The sequence below is a fragment of the Hakea prostrata genome, chromosome 9, assembly GCF_041222555.1.
Source record: "Hakea prostrata isolate BN-2017 chromosome 9, UWA_Hpros_2, whole genome shotgun sequence".
In the NCBI taxonomy this organism is placed as follows: domain Eukaryota; kingdom Viridiplantae; phylum Streptophyta; class Magnoliopsida; order Proteales; family Proteaceae; genus Hakea; species Hakea prostrata.
In genome coordinates this window covers 59,386,914-59,413,645 of record NC_142608.1, presented here as the reverse complement: position 1 = coordinate 59,413,645, position 26,732 = coordinate 59,386,914, and the positions used below count along the sequence as shown (strand labels likewise).

The following is a 26,732-nucleotide window of genomic DNA, read 5'->3' as shown; positions in this document are numbered from 1 at the left end:
ATGCTGAAGAAGTTAAAAGAATATGAACACGATTCCAGAGTGAAAGTCGTGATATTGAAGGTAATATTTTTTCCTTGGTAAAGATATTCAAGGTGAATTATCGCAAAAGTCAGTAGCTTCACTCCATTGAACTGATCAACAATAACATTGATTGGTGGGGGTGGCCTTGAGAGGTTTTTAGGGTCGAGACTATTTTTTTCAAGTTTCTACTCCCCTGACAAAACATCAAAGCCATGTTTTGTAAATAATATTCTTCAAACCAGTTTTCTCACTGTTTCATTCTTGACGAACGAAACAGTGAACCATATTGATATTCACCTATCACATGTTCTTCTATTCTTGGAGAACACAAGAATGCCAAAACTGTTTTGTGGGAAGGTTCCCAAATTTATCCTAGCAGTAGAAGTGGCTAGTTTAGCTCTCCATCGAATTAATAATCCATTCCAAGAAGTTATAATCAAAAGATTTAACATTTTGCAGGGAAATGGAAAAGGATTTTGTGCCGGTGGTGATTGTGTAGCTTTTATTCACTTATGCACTTCTGGTATCGACATTTAATATTACAAAATAATTTGCAATTCTGAGCTTGTAATCTTAAAAAAGGGTGTTCTAATTGTTTAATTTGTGGGAGCAAATTAGTAAATGATCGACTAACTTATATCACACTTGACTATACGGTTCAGGTCACTGGAGTTTCGGTGCGACTTTTTCTCAAAAACAATTTACCCTGGACTATGTTCTAGCCACACTTAGTAAAACTTTGGTGAGATGTTATCTTTATTAATAAATTTGTTTTATTTTTTTTCCTTGGCCCTGATATGGACTTGATAATTAAAAATTTTATCACGAAGGTCTGTCTTATTGATGGAGTGGTTATGGGAGGTGGTGCTGGGTTATCAATGAATGCAAGGTTTCGAGTTGTGACTGAGCAAGCGGTAATAATGAGAACTTTTAATGAGGTTTGAAGTAATGTTATTGATTTGAATGAAAATTGATCATCATTATTCAATAGCCAAGGTGATGCCAATAATTTTCTATTTCAATTTTAGCTTGTCACTCATCATTTATTTATTTATTTATGACTGATTTTCTTTCTACCATTTGGAGTGAATCTTGTGATACTTTCTCACTTTTTCTCTTTAATATAAACTAATATTTCAGCATATTTCTTTGTCCAGGTATTTGCAATGCCAGAAGCAGTTTTAGGGCTTTTTCCAGATGTAGGTGCATCATACTTTTTGTCTAAGCTGCCAGGCTACTTCGGTAATGATTTGACATCCCTTTCTATGGAAACAATAATCATACAATGGTTAAAAAAAATACTATCATACATATTGGGAACCATTTAATACTAAAGACATTGCCATATGAAAAAAAATTGATTTTCACAGTTAAACTTGAAGATAAGTTGCTACATATATCTTCTAGCATTATCCTTTTTGTACTTGGTAAATTCTTCTAGCTAGCATTATCGTGTTGTCAAGTAATTCAATTTATTACATGTTTTATTCAGTTTCATCACATAATTCTTAAGATGCTTATATATTAGTATCATTTAGGAGAATATTTGGGCCTTACTGGCGCAAGGTTAGATGGAGCAGAGATGGTAGCATGTGGTCTTGCTACTCAATTTGTTAGGTCAAAGGTAATCTTATTTACACTCATAGTACCTTAATATTTCATATCTAACAAGCTTAAATGTATGAATTATGTAAATAACACTTTTAAGTTGCTAATAACTCATAAATTATGGATTTTATTATGACAGGATCTACCTTCATTGGAAAAAGTACTAGATGAAGTTGATTCTGGAGATCCAACTGTTGTGTCTAAAGTCATCAATAAGTTCACACAAGAAACATCCATTAAATCTAATGCTGCTTTGAGAAGGTAACTAGTAAAGTTACACGTGCAAATACACATTCTGATGTTTGCTCAAACCTTGTCAATACATTCCAATGGCATTTATTTTTTCTTTTTTTTTGGTGAAAAAAAAACATCCATATTCTTTACATTTTGATCTATTATGATTGAGGTTTGCAATGATTATGCAGCATGGAAATCATTAACAAATGTTTCTCAAGAAAAACAGTTGAAGAAATACTATTAGCATTGGTAAGAGTAAAAATACAAGGATATTTAGGTATTAGAAGGCAATTTTCTTCATTATTTACTTTCTTGCTTTCTCTGAAATGTTTATTTTCTTAATCTTTTCACTTTTGGTTTGTTGTCTTAATTAGTCATTTATATAGAAAAGATTGTTATATTATAATATATCCTTGTTTCTGTAGGAAAGTGAAGCTGGTAATGCGGCAAATTCTTGGATTCTAGCGGCAATCAAGTCTATGAAAATGGCATCTCCAACTAGTCTCAAAATATTCCTAAGATCGGTACTAATTTATTATGCTAATAGAACAAGAATTTATTTATCATTTTTGTTGGAATAAAACCTCTAGAAAATTCTAATTTATTTTGGCTTTGTTTTTCTATACCAAAATATGTTGGCTAATACAGATACGAGAAGGACGAGGGCAAGAACTAGATCAATGCCTAACTCGAGAGTTTAGAATGCATTCTCATGTGTTCCGTAAAACAGTGAACAATGATTTCTATGAGGTCTCTAAATGGATGAATAATTTATTATTCTTTGAATTTATATTAAGTTTTTTTTTTATTTATTTTTTATCTTCTAACATTGTTTTTTAAATGTAGGGTTGTAGAGCAATATTTTTTGATAAGGACAAACAGCCAAAGGTACAATTTATTAAAAAAAAAAAAAAATTCTTAATCAACATGGATAATAATGTTCTTCTATAAGATTAATGATTTATTTTTATTCTTATTTTGTGAATCCTATAGGAGCTTTCAAAATTAGAATTGGTTAGTGATAAAATGGTAAATCAATATTTCACTGAAGTGGATGATAATGATCGCGAAGATGTTAATTAGAGCAAGGCTCTAATGTCATGCATGGAAAAGAATAACAGAAACCAGAGAACCAGACAGGACATACATGTTGGTTGAGTGGCCAGTGGAGAAAAAAAAAAAAAACCATTCCAGCAAATGCCCTCAGTTGTGAGCTTGGCCAGAAATTGAGTCAAATACTATCCCGTTAATGAAGTGCATGATACCCTAGGAGCCAACCATATGGAATCTAATATGGGACCCAAAATGGAATGATGTCATCTCCAGTGCATTGGATTCCATGCGATAGGCTCTTAAATTAACATGTACCTCGTTGAACAAATACAAGATACAAACTCCAAAAGGTCCCCACAATTCGTTGTCCAAGATAAAATTGCCCTTAAAAATCCCTTTAGGTGATGTATAACATTATTGATTTTTTTTTTCCTGCTAAAATATGAAATTATTGATCTATTTTTATTTCTCTTTTTTGAATCCAGTGGGTGCATTCAAAACTAGAGTTGGTTAGTGATGAGATGGTGAATCAATATTTCACTAAAGTGGATGATGATGATTGGAAAGAGCTACAACTTGATGCAAAATCTCACAAAGCCAGTTTAGCTAGAGCAAGGCTCTAATGTTATGTACGGACAAATTGTTATAGTTTAAAGTATGTACTAGTAGATACATGATATCAGTTGGATATTTATGTTGTGTTGGCTTACCAGGTGATCAAGTTAAAATAATATTAAGGGTTTAAAATACTAAGAGGATCTAGAGATCACACTGTAGGAATTGTGTGGCCCATCACATGTCATTGTATTACTTGCACATTCACATTGGACACTTGTAAGTTTATTTTGATTATATGTGGCATTTATTGTTTATGATGATTTATGTGGTTATTTGGTCCATTGGATTGTTTTGATTGTTTTTATGGACGATCATCTGGTTTGAACCACTTTATAGTACTTGACTTGATCTCACCCATCATAATGTATTATTGTGTAAATATACATTGTTGGACTATGATGGGTTTGAGGGGTTCAAGTTAAAATTACTCAGACTATGGGAGATATGAAGACTAGTCTCTCTATGGTTAATACACTTTGAATCTATGGAGTCCATCCATGTAAATATCTTGTGTATGTTGGAATGTTGATCTTAGTGACAAGTGTTCTATTGCAAGTGACTTGACAATTATGAAAGTGGACGCGTACTTACAGACTGCATTCTGAAAGGATTTATCGATAAAGTGGTTTGCAAATTTGTTAAAGTGAAATGCACTTTAGAAGCATCCACCTACATAATACATTTTTAGGTCAATGTTCTGGAACACTTGTAGGATCAAGTGCTTGCTAGTCAATCAAAAACCCGTACTTATGGAGAACGACAAACTTTCTTTCCTTATAATCTAGTACTGCACATCATGGTTCAAGTTGAGATCTGGGGCAAGACGTGGGCCACTAAATTCTGTTGAGGTCCTGGCACCATTTATCATACAATTATGATATTACATGAAAAGTTCCAGCTATTTATTATTGAAGGCCAAACAAGGTCTAGTTGGGCTTGGTTAAACCTTGGCAAGATTGGGTTGGGTTGAGATTGTGTCTGGGGCCTTGCTAACACAACTCAACTTAATTGTCTTTTTCACTCATCATCAAACTAGTCACAAGTATTGGGGGCCCATAGGCCCAAGGGATTGGTTGGGAGAAGAAGTGGAGGGATAGAGGTTCGAACGTAAAACTTACTATCATCATATAAGAGGTTGCCACCATTGTGCCAGAGGCACGTCTATAGCATAACCCAACTTGAACAGTAGACATTTCTCAAAAAAACATTTAAGTACAAATTACCCTAAATGTGTATGGATACTAACTGATTACAAATTTTTATTACTTGCAGACATCTATACCATTTTGTTGGTAATGATTAGGGTTCAGATTGGAAAATTTAGCAATTTTCCTTTCTTTTACTATCCTATGTCTTTGCTTTTTTTCTTTCTTTCTTCCTCCTTTTTCTTTTTCTTTTTTTTTTTTTTTTTTTATTTTTTTTTTTATTTTTTATTTTTTACTTTTATTTATCCTCATTTTTATATTTAATTACTTTGTGTGTTGAAATCATGTTTACCAAAATATATATATATATAGCACAAAAGGAATGAATGAAAAAAAAAAAAAAAAAAAATTTTGAATTTTTAAGGTTTCAAAAAGGAGGTTGTGTTTTAATGTCAAAAAGACAAGAATGACCCCATTGAACGGTGGAATTTCTCCACATTTTCAAGGGATTGGGCCTTCATCTTTTTCCGGGGGAAGCACCAATTTAGTGTAAGCACCAGTTGTTTCAAAGATGAAAAACAAAAATAAAAGAAACAAACCGGATTTTGCATACATGATTTGGGTTATTTCTGATCTAAATATACCAAAAGACAACAAACAGAACTTTACCATGCAACCCTCTATTAACCATTAATATTTATTTAAAGACAAATGATATACCATATACCCCAAGTACACCACATCACGCGCCAAAAGGCTTACTCACCAGAGAACATACCAAACTTGGTAGTTGTAACAGTGAAGCCTTTGTCAATGATGAAATTATGGCCACTCACACATTTTGATTCATCACTTGCGAAATAAAGTGTGGCCTCAGCTATATCTTGTGCAGTCAAGGTGACTCCTTTGAGAGAAGCCACTGCTTCTACCGTCTTCTCAGTCTCATCATCATCATATTCCTCCATAAAATTTTTAACGAAAGGTGATGCGATGGCGAATGCTGAAACACAGTTAACTCTTATTCCATACCTGCCTAGCTCTGCTGCTGCATTCTTTGTCAAACCCACCACTGCATGCTTTGAAGCAACATAGGCATGACTGGCTATACCTCCCACAACTGAACTCACACTTCCATTGTTGATGATGGTGCCTTGTTTTGCAGGTAACATGACTCGAGCTGCATGTTTGGTGCCTAAGAAGACACCAGTGACATTAACACCAAGGACCCCTTCAAAATCGGACTTTTCATTCTCCATTATCCTTGGCTTTAGTGGATCGACTGTACCTGCATTGTTGAACATTATGTCAAACTTTCCAAATCTTTTGACAGCTTCATCTACTGCATTCTTCACTTCTTCTTCTTTGGTGACATCGCAATGCACGAAAGAGGACATCTTTGGGCCGATTTCGTCGCAGAGGGAGTAACCCAGCTCATCTTGGATATCAGCAATGATAACTTTGCAACCTTGCTGGCTGAACAATTTGGCAGTGGCTTTGCCAATTCCTGCAGCACCTCCAGTGATCATTGCAACCTTACCTTCAAGTCTGTCAAGTATGATATATAATTGTTGATTAATTAGTAACCCCTTATAGATATTAATGAACGGAAGATGTATAAAAGCAGCTGGTGGAGGCGGCCCTGTTAGAAAACTATTACCATTCTTTATTTGAAAACGTAGAATAGAAAGACAAACAGCGTATATGACGAGAGAGAGAGAGAGAGAGGAAGAGTACCTCCCGATAGAAGTAAGAAGCTTGTCGTAGATCATGTTGATAACGCAGAGGTTCTTCGCAATGGATTGCTTTTCTAGTTAGGTTTCGTTGTTCTAAGCCCACCTCATATCATAGCTGACTAGTATTTATAACACTAGCACATCGACAACCACACACACACAGAGGGAGAGAGAAGCTTTGCCACACGTTTCAACTTATTTAGAATAATATCACTGATCGACCACTTGAGTTAACACGGAAAATCGCAAATGTAACAATCCGGACAAAAGTAGGGTAAGTATGAGCGTAGTTTAATCACTTCTTTTCGTATAGTTAAAACAAAATCTAGTATAACGGCCAATGCTAGGTTGGTTGAGTGATAAGATCTATACTTTTTAGTGGAGAAATCTGGGTTCTATCGTTGTGGACGATATTTCTAATATTAAGAAAAGCACGGGTTCAAAAAAATAAAAAATTTACGGTACCGTGAATAATAGAATAACCCCTATTCAAGGTAGACTCTGCATAATTCAAATTCATAGATTCTACGCGTCCCTTTGATATACAATGTTACTTTTAATACACCCAATTTTAGGTATTTGCAATGGAAGTAGAGGGCTTGGGCCTAGCCCAAGTCTGGAGATCATTACTGATCTTTGTCTATGGAGGGGGTGCGAGGGTTGTGCCCCCATGTTATGATATGACCAGACCCAATGGATCAACCCATTTACCCGATTGAAGTCTATATATTTATCATATGTTCGCCGATGAGAGCATTGAAAGATTCAAAATTTTCGGTTAGAGTCTTGGGTGTCCTTATAACGTTATTCTTAGAGATTGGTTGTAAGATCTTCTTCTGTTCTTCCTGTGGTGGACGTAACACATCGCAATTGGTGCGTGAACCACGTTAAATCCCTATATGTTTTTATTTTGTTTCTATTTTGATTCACTATTTATTGGTGTTCGTTTTAACAGCCTTAAATCCACGAGGAAGAGATAAAAATTTGACAAAGCTCAAAATAAAATTTTTATTGATTCGCCTCAAGGAATACATCTCAATAAAAAATTTAAATAACTCCACACGGAAAAACCAGAATGACCCTTTTCAAGGTAGACTACACATTATCTTAGATCATAAATTCTAGGAGTCCTTTCCATGTTCAATGTTACTTCAATTCACCCACTTTTCCTTTAATATCCAACGATTCATCGTACATCACGTGCCTATGTTAATTCAATTGAAAAAGAAGACCAAGGACACATTATGGTAAGGAATGTGCATATATAGTCATAGTGTTAAAGGTTATATGCAAGAGCGTTGGATTAAATATTCAGAATATGTAGAAAAGCAGCAATTGGAGGCCTTGCTTTTATGCATTTCTTGAATCTAAGCAAAGAGATAACAGAAAACTTTGAAATCTACAAAATTTCACACATGACAACATAAAACTTTTTTAACAAAGGAAATCCAATCTCATTTCGTTGGAAAACCAGTGCCATTCTTGACATGAAAACATAGATTAGAAAGATAAATAGCATATGTAATAAAAAAGAGAGAGTGAGAGAGAGAGAACCTCCTAGTATCATGTTGATACTCAGAGGTTCTTTGCAAGGGATGGGTTTTCAAATTAGGTTTTGCTCTTCTATGTTTATTTTCTTTCAGAAAAAGAAAAGAAAAAAAAAAAAGCCTATTTCATATCATGACTAGAAAAAAGTATACCTAACATACGTCTACTGACATGACAACCATTGAGAGTAAGAGATTTTTTCCCGCTAAAAGGGTCATTTATATTAAAAAGCGAAAAGAAAAATTACAAACATACTATCAAAGTACCATCTCTCAAACCCACAACATCAGTTGCCCCCAAATACACACAACCTCATTGGATCCAACTCACATAATCATAAATAACGAATCAAAATTTGAAACAAGAGCGACCAACAACCTCTAAATCAAGTTCTCTCCTTATCAATGCTATCCAGGGTATATTAACATCAATTTGCTCCAACCTTCTTATTTTTCCTTGGGCGACCAGGCTTACGACAGAGAGAGCCACCCTCCACTTGATCAGTAAGAGAGCTTGAAGGAAGAACTACTTCCAAAAACTGCTGCTCATCCATACTAGAGTGAACGACCAAAGAAGAGCCTTCCAAACCATCTGAATTTTGTTGGGCCCCACATAATCCCACTTGATGCTCAACTAATGGATCATTATCTGCAATCAAATTTTGCAATGCTATCCAGGGTATATTAACATCAGTTTGCTCCAACCTTCTTATTTTTCCTTGGGCGACCAGGCTTACGACGGAGAGAGCCACCCTCCACTTGATCAGTAAGAGAGCTTGAAGGAAGAACTACTTCCAAAAACTGCTGTTCATCCATACTGGAGTGAACGACCAAAGAAGAGCCATCCAACCATCTGAATTTTGTTGGGCCCCACATAATCCCACTTGATGCTCAACTAATGGATCATTATCTACAATCAAATCTTGCTGGGAGTCCACGCTACTTGAAGGAGTTGTAACCAACTTCGAATTCAATTCTTTATTCAAAATATTTTGAATTTGAAAAGAGATTTTATTATCTAGAAATAATCACTTTGTGCACCTTGGAATTTTAACCACAGACTGCATGTTAATTAGTAGAGTTTGACACTTCAAATTAAGTCCCTGATGTACTTGAGGTACGTATGTGTATATTAATTAGAGTTTGACAGTTCACATTAAGTCCCCCTGATGCACTTGAGGTACGTACGTGCATATTAATTAGAGTTTGACAATTCAAATAAGTCCCCCTGATGTACATGAGGTGGTATGTGCATATTAATTAGAGTTGGACAGTTCAAATTGAGTCCCTTGATGTACTTGAGGTACATACATGCATATTAATTAGAGTTTGACAGTTCAAATTAAGTCCCCTGATGTACTTGAGGTACGTACGTGCATGTTAATTAGAGTTTGACAGTTCAAATTAAATCCCCCCCCGATGTAGTTGAGGTGCGCACATGCATGTTAATTAAAGTTTGACGTAGGGGTGTCAACGGTGCGGTTTGGGTTGGTTTCAGGCTGAAAAACACATAGCCCAAACACGGCCCATTAGCAAAATAACGGTTTCGGTTTGGTGCAGTTTGGGTTCGGGCTAACTAACGGTTTGGGTTAACGGTTTGATTAACGGTTTATGGTGTGTAAGAAAAAGAACAAGAAGAAACATTGAGCATCCTACAACGAAAGCGAAAATTATATGAAAAACAAAGTTGCTATTGGTCAATTTCCATTAAAAAAACCCACCCATTCTATAGAAATCAAGAAATAGATATTAAGTAGTAAAATGACAATTTGATTTTTGAATTCATGCTTAACTTTTTTTAATTGTCTATGCCAACTACCTAATGGTAATATAATAATTCAAATATTATTTAATGTAAAATTACAAAACGGGTTATAACGGGTTGCAGTTCGGTTTTGGGTTGGTGCGGGCTCCACCACCCTCAGCCCAATTACGACCCATTAAGGTTCAATTCGAGCTATAACGGACCGGTGCGGTTCGGTTTTAACGGTTCGGGCTACAAATTGACACCCCTAGTTTGACGCTTCAAATTAAGTCCCCTGATGTAGTTGAGGTGCACACATGCATGTTAATTAGAGTTTGACACTTCAAATTAAGTCCCCAGATGTAGTTGAGGTGCTTGCAAGCTAGCTTGGATAAAAAAGTTATTATTTTAGAAAAAAATTTACTAAAATGAATTTTATTTTTGAAAAAAATTACCAAATCTCTAAATTAATATTAATATTCCCAACTAACCAAATTACTCTAAACCAATCTTTTTTATGCATATATAGTTTAGTTATTATTTTTTACTAGTTACTTACACAACGTCATGTTTTAAATATTTTTAGTGACTTACAATTACTTTTTTTTAATAATTTACTACTCAAATAGAGGATTTTATTCAAATTATTAAAAATAAATTTTAGGAGTAAATCGTGAAAAAAAAAGACTTTCATAAAAACATCACGCACGCTAGTCTTGTTTGACGACTTTCTGTTCGAGAGGCAGTTCCATTAAGCCAGTAAATAGGGAGGAATTTAGAGAAGAAGATCTTAATACCAAATAAAGAATTTGTTCTTCATAGGAGACTGAAGAGAAGAATCCGCTCCTTTGGTCTCCAATGAATCCCAAATAAAGTATGCTTTATAACCTCATATTGTCATTATTTATGGTGTTTTTAATCAATCTACATGAAAATAAATTGTACTTTCGAAAAAAAAAATTATCAAATCTCTAAAGTAGTGTTAATTGTTTTCACCTAACCAATATTTTACTCTAAACTAATAAAACAAGACCAATGTAAAGTCATTGTGCAGACAGTAGTGCAGTGATTAGATTAATTATTTTTTTAATATTAAATTTACTGAGGATATGGAACTTACTTTTAAATTCATATGATACAAATAAATGGAGTACGTGAATGCATCTGACATTTGAAAGAAATCTGGCTGGTAACATTATGCAAACACTAGTGCAGTGATTAGATGATGTTGAATTCTTTGAAAAATATTTCCTTTTAAATTTAATAGATTTGATAGTAGTGAGTCTGGAAATAGTAGTATGAATCATGGAAGTTATTGAATTTTCCTCACAAATATCTTCGATGGTTATTATAACCATGCAACAGTATGCGGAACTATGCACTGCATATCCTAAAAACACATAGTCAATGGTTTTAGGACCAATTTTTCGATTCTTAGGTTCTAAAACGGCCACTTTGACCAAATAACCCCATGTTCTCAAGTGTTTAACACTAGGTTTTCTTAAATACCATTTTTCATATGGTATCATTCCAGTTTTCCTATGCAGAATTATGTTTAAAACATAACACGAGGTTAATTTTGCATCCCCCACAAGTCAAGAGGTAAGCCAAAACTGATTAACATTGCATTCATCATTTCTTTTAATGAACGATTTTTCCGTTTTGCTATCCCATTAGACTCTGGCTGATATAGGGCAGTGGTTTCATAAATAATGCCATTCTCTTCAAAGAATTTACTAAGGTTGAAGTATATGACCCTCTGTTTGTCCTTAGCCTTTTAATCTTTCTTCCAAGTTGATTATCTACTTCTGCTTTATAGGATAGAAATGCATTGTAAGTTTCATTCTTAGATTTCAGTATCATAGTGTATCTAGAACAATCATTAATAAAGGTGATAACATACCTGTTATCATCTCTTAATTCTTGTGATTTGAAGTCACATAAATCACTATGCACTAGTTCTAGTGAATTCTTTTTCCTATCCACTGACTTATGAGGTTTCTTTGTAAACTTAGCATCAACACAAATTTGACATTTAGTCAATGGTGGTTTGACACTATGTATAATGCCCAACTTACTTAATTGAGATATATAAGGTGCACTACTATGACCTAGTCTATCATGCCATAAATCAAAAGAATTAAGAACATAAGCAAGAATCGAAGTATTTATTAATTCAGTAATACTCAATACAAATAGACCATCATTTAGATAACATTTTCCAGTAAATACATCATTTTTCAAGAGAACTGTTTTGTCTGCTTCAAAAGACAATTTGAACCCAGCTTTATTCATGAGCGAGCTAGAGATCAGATTTTGCCTTATATCTGGTACATAGAGGACATTCTCCAACTTCAAAATTTTTCTAGAGGTAAGCTTTAGGGTGATTTGTCATTTTCCGATTACATTAGCTGGTTGAGAATTTTCTGTGAAGATCTTGTCAGCAACATCAGAGTACTTGGAAAAGAAGCTCCTATCTCCACTAATGTGCCTGGTAGCACCTGTATTTATCACCCAAGATGTTGACTTTTCGACCACAAAAGCCTCTGTCATCATTGTAGTGTAGATCTCAGTATCAATTAGATTAGACCTTGCTTTCTCTGATCCTCCTTTCTTCTTTACCTTGCAATCCTTTATGTAATGCCCAGGTTTGCCACAATTGTAGCATGCTCTCTTCTTCTTTTTGAAACTAACATCTTGGTTAGATTTCAGAGACTTATTAGATTTTTTTTTTCTATTCAATCTCTACCAAGTTGGCCTTGGGCTTATTGGAATTAACAAGTTGATTCCTAAGTCGGTTCCTCTCTTCTATTTTGATCCGAACCACAACACTGTCAAAGGCCCAATCTTTCCTCTTCTGCTTCATTGAGACCTTAAAGGCACTCCAAGAGGAAGGAAGCTTGTCTGTCAAAGCACTAGTCATAAAGGCATCTGTATAATGATATTCTCTTTTGCCAGATTCCCTACCAATACTAGATATTTGTCTACTTGGTCAGAGATGCTAATCCCATCGTCCATCATAAACTCCAAAAAATTTTCAACCACAAACCTTAAGTTACCGGCATCCTCAAGAGTATACTTCTTGACTAATGCCTCCCAGATTTCATAAACAATTTCCTAAGAACTATCCACATTGTATAACATTTGAAATCTACAGTGAACCATTCGATCCTTTTCTAATCGAATAAAGGATCACTTGATTTATCAGGTTGGGGTTCATTCAGTACAAATGCTATCCCAGCTTCCATAAGTGCAAAATACTACATTTGCTTCCAACGTTTGAAGTTCTCACCTTTGAACTGGTCGATTTTGTCAAAATATGATTTTCCTGTTATTGGTTGCGAAGCTTGCAGAGATGGAAGAGGAGTGTTGTTCTCAGTAACTTTCTCATGTGTACTTGTGTTTGCAGAGTCCTTCTTGTCGGTATCTTTTCCAACGGTTGTGTTGACTACTTCGGTGGTGTCATTAGTAGCCATAGTAGGACAATACTAAATACCTTAAACTTGTTGAACTTTGTTGAGGAATCAGCACAAACACTTGAACGGTTGTTGTAATCACAATATTTCTTTAGAGCTGAAACGTACCAGAGATACTTTCTTTAAGGTATTTAGACACCCCAAATTGTGCAATACAGGTTCTAATTGTGTCTTCACCCCAAGATCAATCAGCCCAATCCTTTAAGGTTGCACCTCAGAAAGGTTACAAAAGGTGTAATCAGGTTACGTTCACTACTTAACAGAATAACAACAGGTAGAGAGAGAGAGAGAGAGAGAGAGAGAGAGAGAGAGAGAGAAGGAGGAGAAAGAAATTCAGTATCAAGAATGAACTCAAAAATAGGTTTATATAGAGCCCCAAAGGCTGTGGGTGAAAGGGTAATGTTACCTCTCTTTGTGAAGGTACCTATTTAGCTAAACTTCCTATAGGAAATTACCTGTCTAGCTGACCTCCCTAAAAGAAAGTGCCTCTCTAATGGCATCTCCACGTTTTAACCCAATAGTGGGCTTTCCAGATTAGGCCCATGACAAAATGGGCCTTCTAGATCAAGACCTATGACCCACGTCCCAAGTCCCCATGTCCCAAGTTCCAAGTCATATATAATTATTAATATTAATATTATATATATATATATATATATATATATATATATATATATATATATATATATATATATATATATATATATATATATATATATATATATATATATATATATATAACCATGGTTGGGTCACAACAGGATTTAGGCTTGATTTGCATCGGACAGGGATAGATGGGTTGCCAAGCGTTAATTTATAAAATACGATTCTTCCTTCAAGCAAGATTACCATAAATAAATTTGTTGGACACTGTTAACTATTCTTTCTAATATCATTCAACACCAGAAAGTTTATTTATGTTAATCTTATTTCAAAGAAAATGCGTGATTTTCACATTGATACTTAACAACCAACTACCCATATTGATTGAAATTTAATTTCAATTCATGTGGGTGGATGATCCATACTGCTATTTTGTGGTCATAAATCTTGATTGGAATTTAATTCCAATTCATGCTGGTCGGATATTTGTCATAAAACTTGGGAAGAGCACATTCCGGTCAGGAAGGGGGGTCACTGAGTGTGACAGTCTACTAATGCAATTAATCATTAGCCAGTGGAAGTTGCTCCTCCAGCTGGAGACAATCAAAACAAAACTGATGGTGACAACTGTAATGCTTTTCAAATCTATAAAAATAATTGGCAAATGCTTCTCCTCCTCCCAAGTGCCAAGTACAAAATCTGTAATCCAAAGTCAGTGTCGTGTTGGAGACTTTGGAGCAGAGAAACTTCAAACTTGGCATGGCTATCTGGGAAGACAATGAGCCTCTAACACCTGTAGGAAGACTCTTACTTCAACCAAAAATGAATCAGGTGATCCATTGCGTGGTTGGGCTGAAAAACTCAATCGACCTTGAAGCTTTGAAGGGAGTTATGAAAGATTCACTCATGTTTCAACACCCAAGGTTCAATAGTGTCTTGGTGAGAGACGAGAAAGGGATAGAGCATTGGAGAAGAACTCAACTTGACCTTGATGAACACGTTTTTCTTCGAGATATCGGTGGTGAAGAAAACAATGATGATGATGATGAAATGGTGGTGAACGATTACTTGGCGGATCTAGCTGTTTCATCGCCGATGAGTAGGTATAAGCCGCTTTGGGAAGTTCATGTGGTGAAGAACCGAAGGTGTTGTGTATTCAGAATCCATCACTCCATTGGAGATGGAATTTCTCTGATGCCTCTGTTAATTGATCTTTGCCGGAAAGCTGATCAACCGGATGAAATGGCAACAATCCCTACTTTTTCTTCTTCAGTTTCGAGGAGTGAACATGAAGAGGTTGGAATTTGTGGGAGATTAAAGAGGATATGGAGGTCATGTTTGAGATTAGTCATGGTTGGTTGGTTTACTTTGATTTATGCGACGGAGTTCCTGCTTAGAAGCTTTTGGGTAAAAGACCAGATGACCACCGTAAGCGGCGGCGAAGGGGTGGAGATGTGGCCGAGGAAGATTGCCACTGCCAAGTTCAGCATCGACGACATGAAAACTGTCAAGAAAGCTCTCGTTAATGCGGTAACAATTTCATTGGCTTTTTACATGCAACTCCTCTTAAACAAATTTTAACTTACTTTACCCCCTCTAAAAATTTCCGACCTCCTTCCCCCTCTAACAAGGAGCGAATGCTTCAGTGTTGTGCAATTAATGTGCAGAACTGAAGCACCCAACGGTGAGGATCGAAAACAAGTGGTGAGGTCCAAATCCGACCACCCGTTTCACATTTTTTTGAAAAAAAATTTGAACTATAAACAAACAAGTACTAAGATTAAACAGCCAAAACCCTAAAAAAAAAAAACCTAGAAGCACTCCTATACCGGAGGAAAAAGAGACACACTCTCAGGAGGAGAAAAAAATCTAGATGGGGCTATAACAACCCTACACCACTTCCTTAAGCTTTCTTCATTCACATGGCACCAAAGGCACCATTGCCGTATTAAGAAATACAATAGTTAATTTGCTCAGTTTGTTATACAACCGATATCATTAGTGGGTTGGGTTTTAGTAGTTTAGATGACATTCTTCTGGTGCTTAGTGAGATTCAAAATGCAATTCCTGTGCAGACCATCAATGATGTTCTATTTGGTGTGGTGTCATCCGGACTATCAAGATACTTGGATTTGAAGAACTCAGATAGTAAGTCTTCCCAAAAACTAATATTTTTTGAAACAAATCTCATATTTTAATGTACTTTATATGATTCAATTACTTCTAGCAGAACTACGTGAAGGGACTCAAATCTCTGGTTTATCAATGGTTAACATCAGAAAACAGCCAGGATTGCAGTTCTAGTTCATGCATTTTTCTTTTCTTTCAAGAACTATAATTGATTTTTGACATGAAAGTATTGGTCAGGAACTGTCAAAACTGGTGAAGAGTGGTAAATCAGGAGGAACAAGGTGGGGCAACCAAATTGGGTACGTGATTCTTCCTGTTTATTATCATAGAAAACTCAATGACCCTCTTGAGTATGTAAAGAGAGCTAAAGCCATGATCGACAAGAAAAAGCTTTCTCTGGAAGCACATCTATCATACAGGGTTGTCTCCCTTTTAAGCCCTAAGGTGAAAGAGATTTTCTTTTTTCCAATCAACAGCAGAAGACCAAATTTGTAATGTTAAATCTCACCTGCTCTGGTTATGAATTTTGTCAGCTAGCGCTATATCTCCATTATAGGGTTTTTGTAACACAACATTCACAATTTCTAATGTTCATGGACCAAAAGAGGAGAGTATGTTGGCTGGGAATCCTGTCACTTACATTCGAGTCAACACGGCTGCCTTTGCTCATGTAATGCTTCCAACATTTTTGCTCTTCTTTTAGCATTCCAACACACAGACACATTTCTTTACAGGGGAAGTTGAGTATATATACTATCGTATCAATGGTGCAGGCAATTACAATGCATATGGTGAGTTATGCAGGAAGAGCAGATATGCAAATCCTAGTGGCGAGAGACATCATTCCTGATCCTGAGCTTTTGGCCAAATGTTTTGAAGATGCATTGCTTGAAATGAAGGATGCCGCTGCCAACTCCATCAAGGTCCAACAGGGATAGTTCTTTAGATTTCTTTTATGTAATAAGTGTGCCAATGGTGGGTTAGCTAAGTGGTTAAAAGCCCAAATTCCCATGGGGAGGTCTTCGGTTTGCACCCTTCGCCCGGCACCTATATTAGTAATTCCCCCCCCCCTCCCCCTAATATAAACTTGCCAGCAAAAAAAAAAAAAAAAAAAAAAGAAAAGAAAAAGAGTGCTTATATTAATGGGTTAGTACACAAAAGTTATGAACATCATAAACCATGCACTGGCCAATTACTGATGTTTCATATAGAATACAATGAAATTTCTACCCATTATTTTTATTGTTAAAAATTTTATGTAAACAAGAGCCCAAGTATTGATATTTCACACGGAAAGAGGGTTAGAGGGGATGTCTCAAAATTTTGGGAATGGAATAGGGGAAATTTCAAAAAATTGAAGAGTGATTGTTTTTTTTTGGGGGGGGGGGGGGGCAAAATGCAGGATTGGTTGAGTGATAAGATCCATAATTTTTAGTGGAGAAGTCATGGGTTTGACCTTTGTGGACGGCATTTTCATTATTAAAAAAAGCACCAGTTCCAAAAAATTAAAATAAATAAATAAAAAATCTATGGTACCATGAATAATAGAATAACCCCTATTCATAGATTCTAGGTGTCCCTTTGATGTTCAATGTTACTTTTTTTTTTTTTTTTTCTTTTGGGTTGCCAACCCCGGTTTCCAAGGCTATGCCCTGACTAATCCGGTGTTCGACCCGGGTCGCACATCTGGCTGTGGTGGGTGAGTCTCCCAGCGGGGATTTTTTGCATCCACAAGGTTTCGATACCAGAACCTTGCTTAAGCGGACCAAGCTGCTTACCCCTTGGACCAACCCCCGTTGGTTGTTCAATGTTACTTTAATCCACCCAATTTTAGGTATTTGCAATGGAAATAGAGAGCTTGGGCCTAGCCCAAGTCCGGAGGTCATTACTGATCTTTGTCTATGGAGGGGCTGCGAGGGTTGTGCCTCCGTGGTATGATACAACCTGACCCGATAGATCAACCCGTTTACCCGATTAGAGTCTATATATTTATCTTATGTTCGCCGATGAGATCATTAAGAGATTTGAAATTTTCAATCAGGGTCTTAGGTGAGAGTCCTAATTATAACGTTATTCTTAGAGATTGGTTGTGAGATCTTCTTTTGTTCTTCTCCTCTAAAAAGCTCTTCTTGTGGTGGACGTAACACATCGCATTGATGCGTGAACCATGTTAAATCCCTATGTGTTCTTATTTTGATTCACTATTTATTGGTGTTCGTTTTAACAGCCTAGAATCCACAAGGAAGAGATAAAAATTTGACAAAGCTCAAAATAAAATTTTTATTGATTCGCCTCAAGGAATACATCTCAATTTATAGACTCCTTTAGAGTCTTCGACTATTGATTTTCCAACCAAGTTAACTCTTAGTAGTTAATTTTTTTAACTAACTTAACTCTAGGAAAATGAAAAGTACCTAGTAACCAACCAATTATTTGGCTAAGAAAATAAAAAATAATTAGAAAATAAAAATTTTAAATAACTCCACACAGAAAAACCAGAATGACCCTTTCAAGGTAGACTACACATTATCTTAGATCATAAATCCTAGGAGTCCTTTCCATGTTCAAGGTTACTTCAATTCACCCACTTTTCCTTTAATATCCAACGATTCATCCTACATCACGTGTCTATGTTAATTCAATTGAAAAAGAAGACCAAGGACACATTATGGTAAGGAATGTGCATATATAATCATAGTGTTAAATGTTATATGCAAGAGCGTTGGATTAAATATTCAGAAAATATACTCATCTAAAAGATTTCAGCCCTATGTAACAAAATTTCCCACATGACAAGATAAAACTTTTTCAGCAAAGGAAATCCACTCTCATTTCGTTGGAAAACCAGTGCCATTCTTGACATGAAAACATAGATTAGAAAGATAAATAGCACACTTAATAAAAAAGAGAGAGTGAGAGAGAGAGGACCTCCTAGTATTATGTTGATACTCAGAGGTTCTTTGCAAGGGATGGGTTTTCAATTTAGGTTTTGCTCTTCTATGTTTATTTTCTTTACAAAATACACACACAACCACAGAGAGTAAGATATTTTATTATCTAAAAATAATCACTTTTTGCACCTTGGAATTTTAACCACAGACTGCATGTTAATTAGAGTTTCACAGTTCAAATTAAGACCCCCTGATGTACTTGAGGTACGTACATGCATATTAATTATTGACAGTTCAAATTAAGTCCCCTTGCTGTACTTGAGGTACGTACGTGCATGTTAATTAGAGTTTGACAGTTCAAATTTACTTGTGGTACGTACGTGCATGTTAATTAGAGTTTGACAGTTCAAATTAAGTCCCCCAATGTAGTTGAGGTGTGCATATGTATGTTAATTAGAGTTTGACACTTCATATTAAGTCCCCTAATGTTGTTGAGGTACGTACATGCATGTTAATTAGAGTTTGACACTTCAAATTAAGTCCCTAGATGTAGTTGAGGTGCTCGCAAGCTGGCTTGGATAAAAAATTTATTATTTTAATTTTTTTTTTACTAAAATGAATTTTATTTTTGAAAAAAATTACCAAATCTCTAAATTAATATTAATATTCCCCACCCAACCAAATTACTCCAAACCAATCTTTTTTATGCATATATAGTTTAGTTATTATTTTTTACTAGTTAGTTACACAACGTCATGTTTAAAATAATTTTAGTGACTTACAATTAGTTTTTTTAATAATTTACTACTCAAATAGAGGATTTTATTCAAATTATTAAAAATAAATTTTTAGGAGTAAATCGCCAGTTTTGTTTGATGACTTTCTGTTCGAGAAACAGTTCCATTGGGAATATGGAACTTACTTTGAATATGATACAATAAATGTAGCTAATGGCTGCGTCTGTCATTAGAAAAAAATCTTGCTGAGCATTTTTATTGAACTGGTACTTTATTTTTCGTCCAAATATTTAACTGGTACTTGATTCAAAGAAATGGATGCTAACGTGTCTATTTATATAATTGTCCTTGTGGCTCCTTTAACTCGTCAGTTAAGTTCTTTTCTTCTTTGTGGCTTCTTTAACTCATCAGTTGAGTTCTTTTCCTCTGCTGGAGAGTTCCACCAATATTTTCTTTCATGGCCTCAAACTATCCCTTCAACGAAGAAGCTAATCAGGTACTATCCCTTCAAGGGAGAACCTAACTAGGTTCTTTCTCTCTCTCGCTCTCTCTCTCTCTCTCTCTCTGTGACCTTGCTACCCTTTTATGTAGGAAACCAATCGATTTCATTATTTCCATCACCAGAATCTGATAACACTCTTTCTCTCTCAGGTTCTGTTTGAAGAAAAATCATGTGTGAGAAAGGTGATATTAAATAGGCCTATGAGATTGAATTCTCTTACGTATAATATGGTATGCAGAGGAAATTGAATCATCATATTCTTTATCATGATCATAATAACGAGTCATCTTTAAACCTATACTTTAGCTTTTACATGTCTATCCCGGTTAACCTTTTTCCTTTCTCTCTTCTTCTGCTACTGGTAGATTCTTCAAATGTTGAAGAAGTTAAAAGAATATGAACACGATTCCAGAGTGCAAGTAGTGATATTGAAGGTAATCTTTTCTCTCCTTGGTAAAGATATTCAAGGTGAATTATCGCAAAAGTCAGTAGCTTCACTCCCTTTGAACTGATCAACAATAACATTGATTGGTGGGGGTGGCCTTGAGAGGCTTTTAGCGTCAAGACTATTTTTTCAAGTTTCCTCTCCCCTGACAAGACATCAAAGCCTTCTTTTGTAAATACTATTCTTCAAACCAGTTTCTCACTGTTTCATTCTTGACGAACGAAACAGAGAACCATATTGATATTCACCTATCACATGTTCTTCTATTCTTGGAGAACACAAGAATGCTAAAACTGTTTTGTGGGAAGGTTCCCAAATTTATTCTAGGAGTAGAAGAGGCTAGTTTAGTTCTCCTCGAATTAGTAATCTATTCCTAGAGAAGTTATAATCAAAAGATTTTTAACATATTGCAGGGGAATGGAAAAGGATTTTGTGCTGGTGGCGATTGTGTAGCTTTTATTCAATTATGCACTTCCGGTATGGACGTTTAATATTACAAAATAATTTTACAATTGTGAGATTGTAATGTAGAAAGGGTGTTCTGGAGCAAATTAGTAAATGGTCTACTAACTTATATCACACTTGACTATATGTATCAGGTCACTGGAGTTTCGGTGCGATTTATTCTCGGAAACAACTTACCCTAGACTATGTTCTAGCCACACTTAGTAAAACTTTGGTGAGATGTTATCCTTATTAATAATTTTGTTTTATTTTTTTCCCTTGACCCTGATACGGACTTGATAATTAAAAATTTAATCATGAAGATTTGTCTTATCGATGGAGTGGTTATGGGAGGTGGTGCTGGGTTATCAATGAATGCAAGGTTTCGAGTTGTGACTGAGCAAGCGGTAATAATATGAACTTTTAATGAGGTTTGAGGTAATGTTATTGGTTTGAATGAAAAATGATCATCACTATTCAATAACCATGGTGATGCCAATAATTTTCTATTTCAATTTTAGCTTGTCACTCATTATTTATTTGTTTATTTATGACTGATTTTCTTTCTACTATTTGGAGTGAATCTTGTGACACTTTCTCACTTTTTCTCTTTAATATAAACTAATATTTTAGCATATTTCTTTGTCCAGATATTTGCAATGCCAGAAGCAGTTTTAGGGCTTTTTCCAGATGTAGGTGCATCATATTTTTTGTCTAAGCTGCCAGGCTACTTTGGTAATGATTTGACATCACTTTCTATGGAAACAATAATCACACAATGGTTAAAAAAATATATTGTCATACATATTGCAAACCATTTTATAGTAAAGACATTGTCATTATGAAAAAAATTGATTTTCAAAGTTCAACTTGAAGATTAGTCGCTACATATATCATCTAGCATTATCCTTTTCTCCTTGGTAAATTCTTCTAGCATTATCGTGTTGTCAAATAATTCGATTTACAACATGTTTTATTCAGTTTCATCACAGAATACTTAAAATGCTCATATATTAATATCATTTAGGAGAATATTTGGGCCTTACCGGTACAAGGTTAGATGGAGCAGAGATGGTAGCATGTGGTCTTGCTACTCATTTTGTCAGGTCGAAGGTAATCTTATTTACACTCATAGTACCTTAATATTTCATATCTAACAAGCTTAAATGTACAAATTATGGAAATCACACTTTTAAGTTGTTAATAATTCATAAATTATGGATTTTATTATGATAGGATTTACCTTCATTGGAAAAAGAGCTGGATGAAGTTGATTCTGGAGATCCAATTGTTGTGTCTAAAGTCATCAATAAGTTCACACAAGAAACGCTTATTAAATCTAATGGTGCTTTGAGAAGGTAACTAGTAAACTTACATGTGGAAATACATATACTGATGTTTGCTCAAATGTTCTAATACATTTCAATAGCATTCATTTTATTTTATTTTTTGTTGAAATTTTTTTTTTCATATTCTTTACATTCTTATCTATTATGATTGAGGTTTGCCATGATTATACAGCATGGAAATCATTAACAAATGTTTCTCAAGAAAAACAGTTGAAGAAATAGTATCAGCATTGGTAAGAACAAAAATACAAGTAAATTTAGGTCTTACAAGGCGATTTTATTCATTATTTACTTTCTTGCTTTCTCTGATATGTTTATTTTGTAATCTTTTCACTTTTGATTTATTGTCTTAATTAGTCATTTATATAGAAAAGATTGTCATATTAGAATATATTCTTGTTTTTGTAGGAAAGTGAAGCTAGCGGGAATGCAGCGGATACTTGGATTGTAGCGGCAATCAAGTCTATGAAAATAGCATCTCCAACTAGTCTTAAAATTTTCCTAAGATCGGTACTAAATTTTTATCCTAATAGAACAAGAATTTATTTATCATTTTTGTTAGAATAAAACCTCTAGCAAATTCTAATTATTTTGGCTTTGTTTTTCTATACCAAAATATGTTGATTAAAATAGATACGAGAAGGATGAGGGCAAGAACTAGATCAATGCCTAACTCGAGAGTTTAGAATGCATTCTCATGTGATGCGTAAAACAGTGAACAATGATTTCTTTGAGGTTTCAAAATAGATTAATAATTTATTATTCTTTGAATTTTTTTTATAATTTTTTTTATTTCTTATTTTCTAACTTTTTTTATTTATTTTTAATGTAGGGTTGTAGAGCAATATTTTTTGAGAAGGACAAACAGCCAAAGGTACAATTTAAAAAAAAATTCTTAATTAATCAACATGGATAATAATGTTCTTCGGTAACATTAATGGTTTATTTTTATTTTTTATTTTTTTAATCTAGTGGGAGCTTTAGAATTGGTTAGTGATAAAATGGTAAATCAATATTTCACTAAAGTGGATGATAATGATGAAAAAATCTACAACTTAGATGCTAAATCTCATGAAGTCATTTTAATTAGAGCAAGGCCATAATGTTATGCATGCAAAAGAATAAGTGTAGTATATATGTACTATGTAGTAGTCCTTATTACATGAAATTAGTTGCATATCTATATTTGTTTTGTTAGTTCATCCGATGATATAGTATAAAAGGGCTAAAGAGACTAACAGGGTCTATTGAGAAAAACTCAAAAATACTAAATGCATGAATATAAATTTGCCTTTAGAAATCCCTTTAGGTGATGTATAACATTATTGATTTTTTTTTCCCGCCAAAATATAACATTATTGATTTATTTATTATTATTATTTTTGAATTCAGTGGGAGCCTTCAAAACTGGAGTTGGTTAGTGATGAGATGGTGAATCAATATTTCACTAAAGTGGATGATGGTGAATGGAAAGACCTACAGCTTGATGCTAAATCTCAGGAAGCCATTTTAACTAGAGCTCGGCTCTAATGCTATGTACGGAAAAAAATAATTGTAGTGTGAAGTATGTAATACACACATGATCAGTTGGATATTTATATTTTGTTGGTTTGATGATAAATTAAAATATAAGGGTTCAAAAGAATAAGAGGGTCTAGCGAGCATATATTAGTTAAAAATATAGTGTATGATTGATCTCAAATATCATGCCACCCATGTTCTGATAAACCTAACGACCACATCATAAATAAATAAGGATGAGTTAAGTCGAAGCCTATGTACCAAGAAGAAAAAGAGTTGAGTCAAAGTCAATGTAGGGTTGGTAGAGTGGTAAAATCCATACTTCTCAATGGAGAGGTTATGGGGTTCGACCCTTGTAGATGACAAAGCTACCCATAGAGGATGTAATTGAGGTGCGCGCAAGCTGGCCATGATGAACCTCAGAGACCAAAAAAGAAAAAAAAGAAAAAAGAGTTGAGTCAAAGGCCTCAGTTGTGCGCTATGTTACAAAAGATCAAGTTTAGATCTTATACTTGTACAATGAGATACATGACTTCCTATAAATTGGTATGAATACAAACCTTTAGCACTTTATTTGTGAGGGTTAGGTTTGAAATTTAAGAATTTAGCAACTTTGGTAGTTATTTTAGTGGAAAATTAAAAATAAAAAAGTAAAAAGAAAAAAGTCACATATCTCAAGTAAAAAATTTATAAAAATAAGAAAATAAATTCAGGTAAATAACTTAATCAGATAATTTTATTGGACGGATAAAAATCAGTAAGAAAATGATACATCATATCCGCATCCTATTAGTAATTGGACGGATTCAGATATTCCTAAACTAATGAGGATGCGAATTAAAAGATGGATTGGAAGTCCCTTTATAGTTGATGTACACTAAAACAGGCACTAATATCTAGTCCATTTCTGATAAAGGAAATGGACCATCCATTTCCTTGTAGTTATATGTGACATTTGTCCCAGACTCCCAATATCACATCAAAAGGTTGAGAGGTCCACTTACAAGTCACATCATTTTTCTTTTTTTTTCTTTTTTTAAACTTAATCACAACTCTTTAATGTGACTTATAAATGGATTCAACCATTTGATGTGATGTTGTGACACATGTCATAATTCTACATCAGAAATGGATAGAACTAATTTCCACTACAACAGCTAAACAATATTAGGATTCAAAATTTTTCACTAGAAAAAGAGAGGCTTTGGAGAGTAAAGCAACATTTAAAGTTATAAAAAAAGAGTCATTCATCCTCTACTTTTGAAAATGAAATACACTTTAGAAGCATCAGTCTACATAAAACATTTTTAGGTCAAGTGTCACCTATTCTGATACACTTGTAAGATCAAGTGCTTGCTAGTCAATCGAAAGCCCGTACTTATGGGGAATGACAAACTTTATTTCCTTATAATCTAGGTATTGCACAACATGGCTCAAGTTGGGATATGAGGCAACACATGGGCCACTCAATTCTGTTGAGGTCCTGACACCATTTATCATACAATTCTAATATTACACGAAAAGTTCCGGCTGCTAATTATTCAAGGCCAAACGAGGTCTAGTTGTGCTTGGTTAAACCTTGGCAAGATTGGGTTGGGTTGAGATTGTGTGAGGGCCTTGCTAACATAGCTGATCAACTTGTCTTTTTCAGTCATCATCAAACTAGTCACAAGTACTGAGGGCCCATAGACCCAAGGGAGTGGTAGGGAGAAGGGTGTGGAGAGATAGAAGTTCAAAAGCAAGACTTCCTTAGTCTTACTACCCTGATATAAGAGGTTGCCACTATTGTGGTAGAGTGAGGCACGTGTATAGCACATCCCAACTTGTTCCGTAGGTGTTTCCCCCAAAAAAAAAAAAATTAACTCCATTGACATTTTTCCACTTTTCACTAATTCACTTACATGCATCTAGTATATGACATATGGTTATTTCTTCCTTTGGACAAATCATTCAAAAGTGAAGCAAGGATACACACAATGGAAGCGTCTCCTGTAGCCTCCCCCACAGACATGTTGATGAAGGACAGCAAGTAGAAACTTTGTATCCAACCTCAGTTCCTAAAAGCATTGGAACAAGACTAGCAAAGTAGTCTGTACACTGGATTTATTTCACCCACGCGGTGAGAGAAATGCAGCTGGAAAAGCCCAAGCAAAGTTCTCTGATGTCTTCAATCAACCCCATCGCATACCAAAGAGTAGCAACAGAACCTTGCACCACCTCCATGGCCATCTTCAAATCTGGCTGAATATAGATAGCAGTCCACATTTGGGCACATAACCACAGCAAGAGAGAATATTGACTGTAATAGAATTTCTATATATGAGGCAACAATATCACTGGTTGAGATTATTTCTGACAACTTCTTCGTGTCCATGTCACATCTCTTCACCGCGTGATCTTTCTCACTGAAAATTTTCTTAGCCGCAGAAGTGGATGCATATCATTATCTCCTTCTCTTATCCATTAAAGATAGAACCAATAATTTCCTCTCCTCTTCATGAATGAAAGTTCTTAGGCAAGTTTTCACCGGTAAGCTATAATTATTTTTCCTTTTTGTTCTTCTTTTTTTTTTAAACCACTTTCTACTTGAGTTAATTAGAAAACTGAACGCATTAAGTAACAATTAATTCCTCCACATGTTTACATATTAAATTCAATATAATGAAAAAATCAACCTCTTCTAATAATTAGAGCAAATTATAGTTACAGTCCCTTTGTTTGTAAACAATTATGTTTACACCCGTTAAAACCTATTCTATTACAATGTTCTCTTGTGACAAACACCATTAGTTTGAAATGTAGAAATACATATTTACCCTCATTGAATCTTAATCTAAGTTTTAAAACAATAAAAATGAATCAATTTTTATGGTGAATCGACCTCCTTTTATATAACCATTTACGAAACTACTTAGAAAAATTTGCTTT

The 26,732-nt window shown here is 34.7% G+C and overlaps 1 protein-coding gene and 3 pseudogenes across 2 annotated transcripts; 3 read left to right on the top strand and 1 right to left on the bottom strand.

The window, feature by feature from the left end:
* On the top strand, positions 1–3,542 carry LOC149005839 (3-hydroxyisobutyryl-CoA hydrolase 1-like). Its single transcript, XM_089167823.1, has 12 exons — positions 1–60; positions 481–544; positions 684–763; positions 852–935; positions 1,179–1,263; positions 1,560–1,645; positions 1,769–1,890; positions 2,055–2,115; positions 2,292–2,390; positions 2,515–2,616; positions 2,713–2,754; positions 3,405–3,542. Exons 1-12 carry the CDS (start codon positions 1–3, stop codon positions 3,540–3,542), a joined length of 1,023 nt encoding a protein of 340 aa, XP_089023949.1.
* Positions 3,543–5,440: 1,898 nt separating this feature from the next.
* Positions 5,441–6,223, bottom strand: LOC149005838 (secoisolariciresinol dehydrogenase pseudogene; annotated as a pseudogene).
* Positions 6,224–14,541: 8,318 nt separating this feature from the next.
* On the top strand, positions 14,542–16,853 carry LOC149005837 (wax ester synthase/diacylglycerol acyltransferase 4-like; annotated as a pseudogene).
* A 3,111-nt stretch (positions 16,854–19,964) lies between these two features.
* LOC149005836 (3-hydroxyisobutyryl-CoA hydrolase 1-like) lies at positions 19,965–23,813 on the top strand (annotated as a pseudogene). The gene is made up of 14 exons (XR_016175474.1): positions 19,965–20,039; positions 20,195–20,275; positions 20,411–20,479; positions 20,904–20,967; positions 21,090–21,169; positions 21,258–21,341; positions 21,585–21,669; positions 21,962–22,047; positions 22,171–22,292; positions 22,456–22,516; positions 22,692–22,793; positions 22,917–23,018; positions 23,116–23,157; positions 23,676–23,813. The product of XR_016175474.1 is annotated as a 3-hydroxyisobutyryl-CoA hydrolase 1-like (transcript).
* Positions 23,814–26,732: the final 2,919 nt, after the last annotated feature.

Coding starts and splice junctions, on each gene's coding strand:
- LOC149005839 (XM_089167823.1), top strand. CDS start 1: ATGCTGAAGAAGTTAAAAGAATATGAACACGATTCCAGAGTGAAAGTC. Junction 2,391..2,514: donor TCAAAATATTCCTAAGATCG/GTACTAATTTAT, acceptor TGGCTAATACAG/ATACGAGAAGGACGAGGGCA. Junction 2,755..3,404: donor ATAAGGACAAACAGCCAAAG/GTACAATTTATT, acceptor TTTTGAATCCAG/TGGGTGCATTCAAAACTAGA.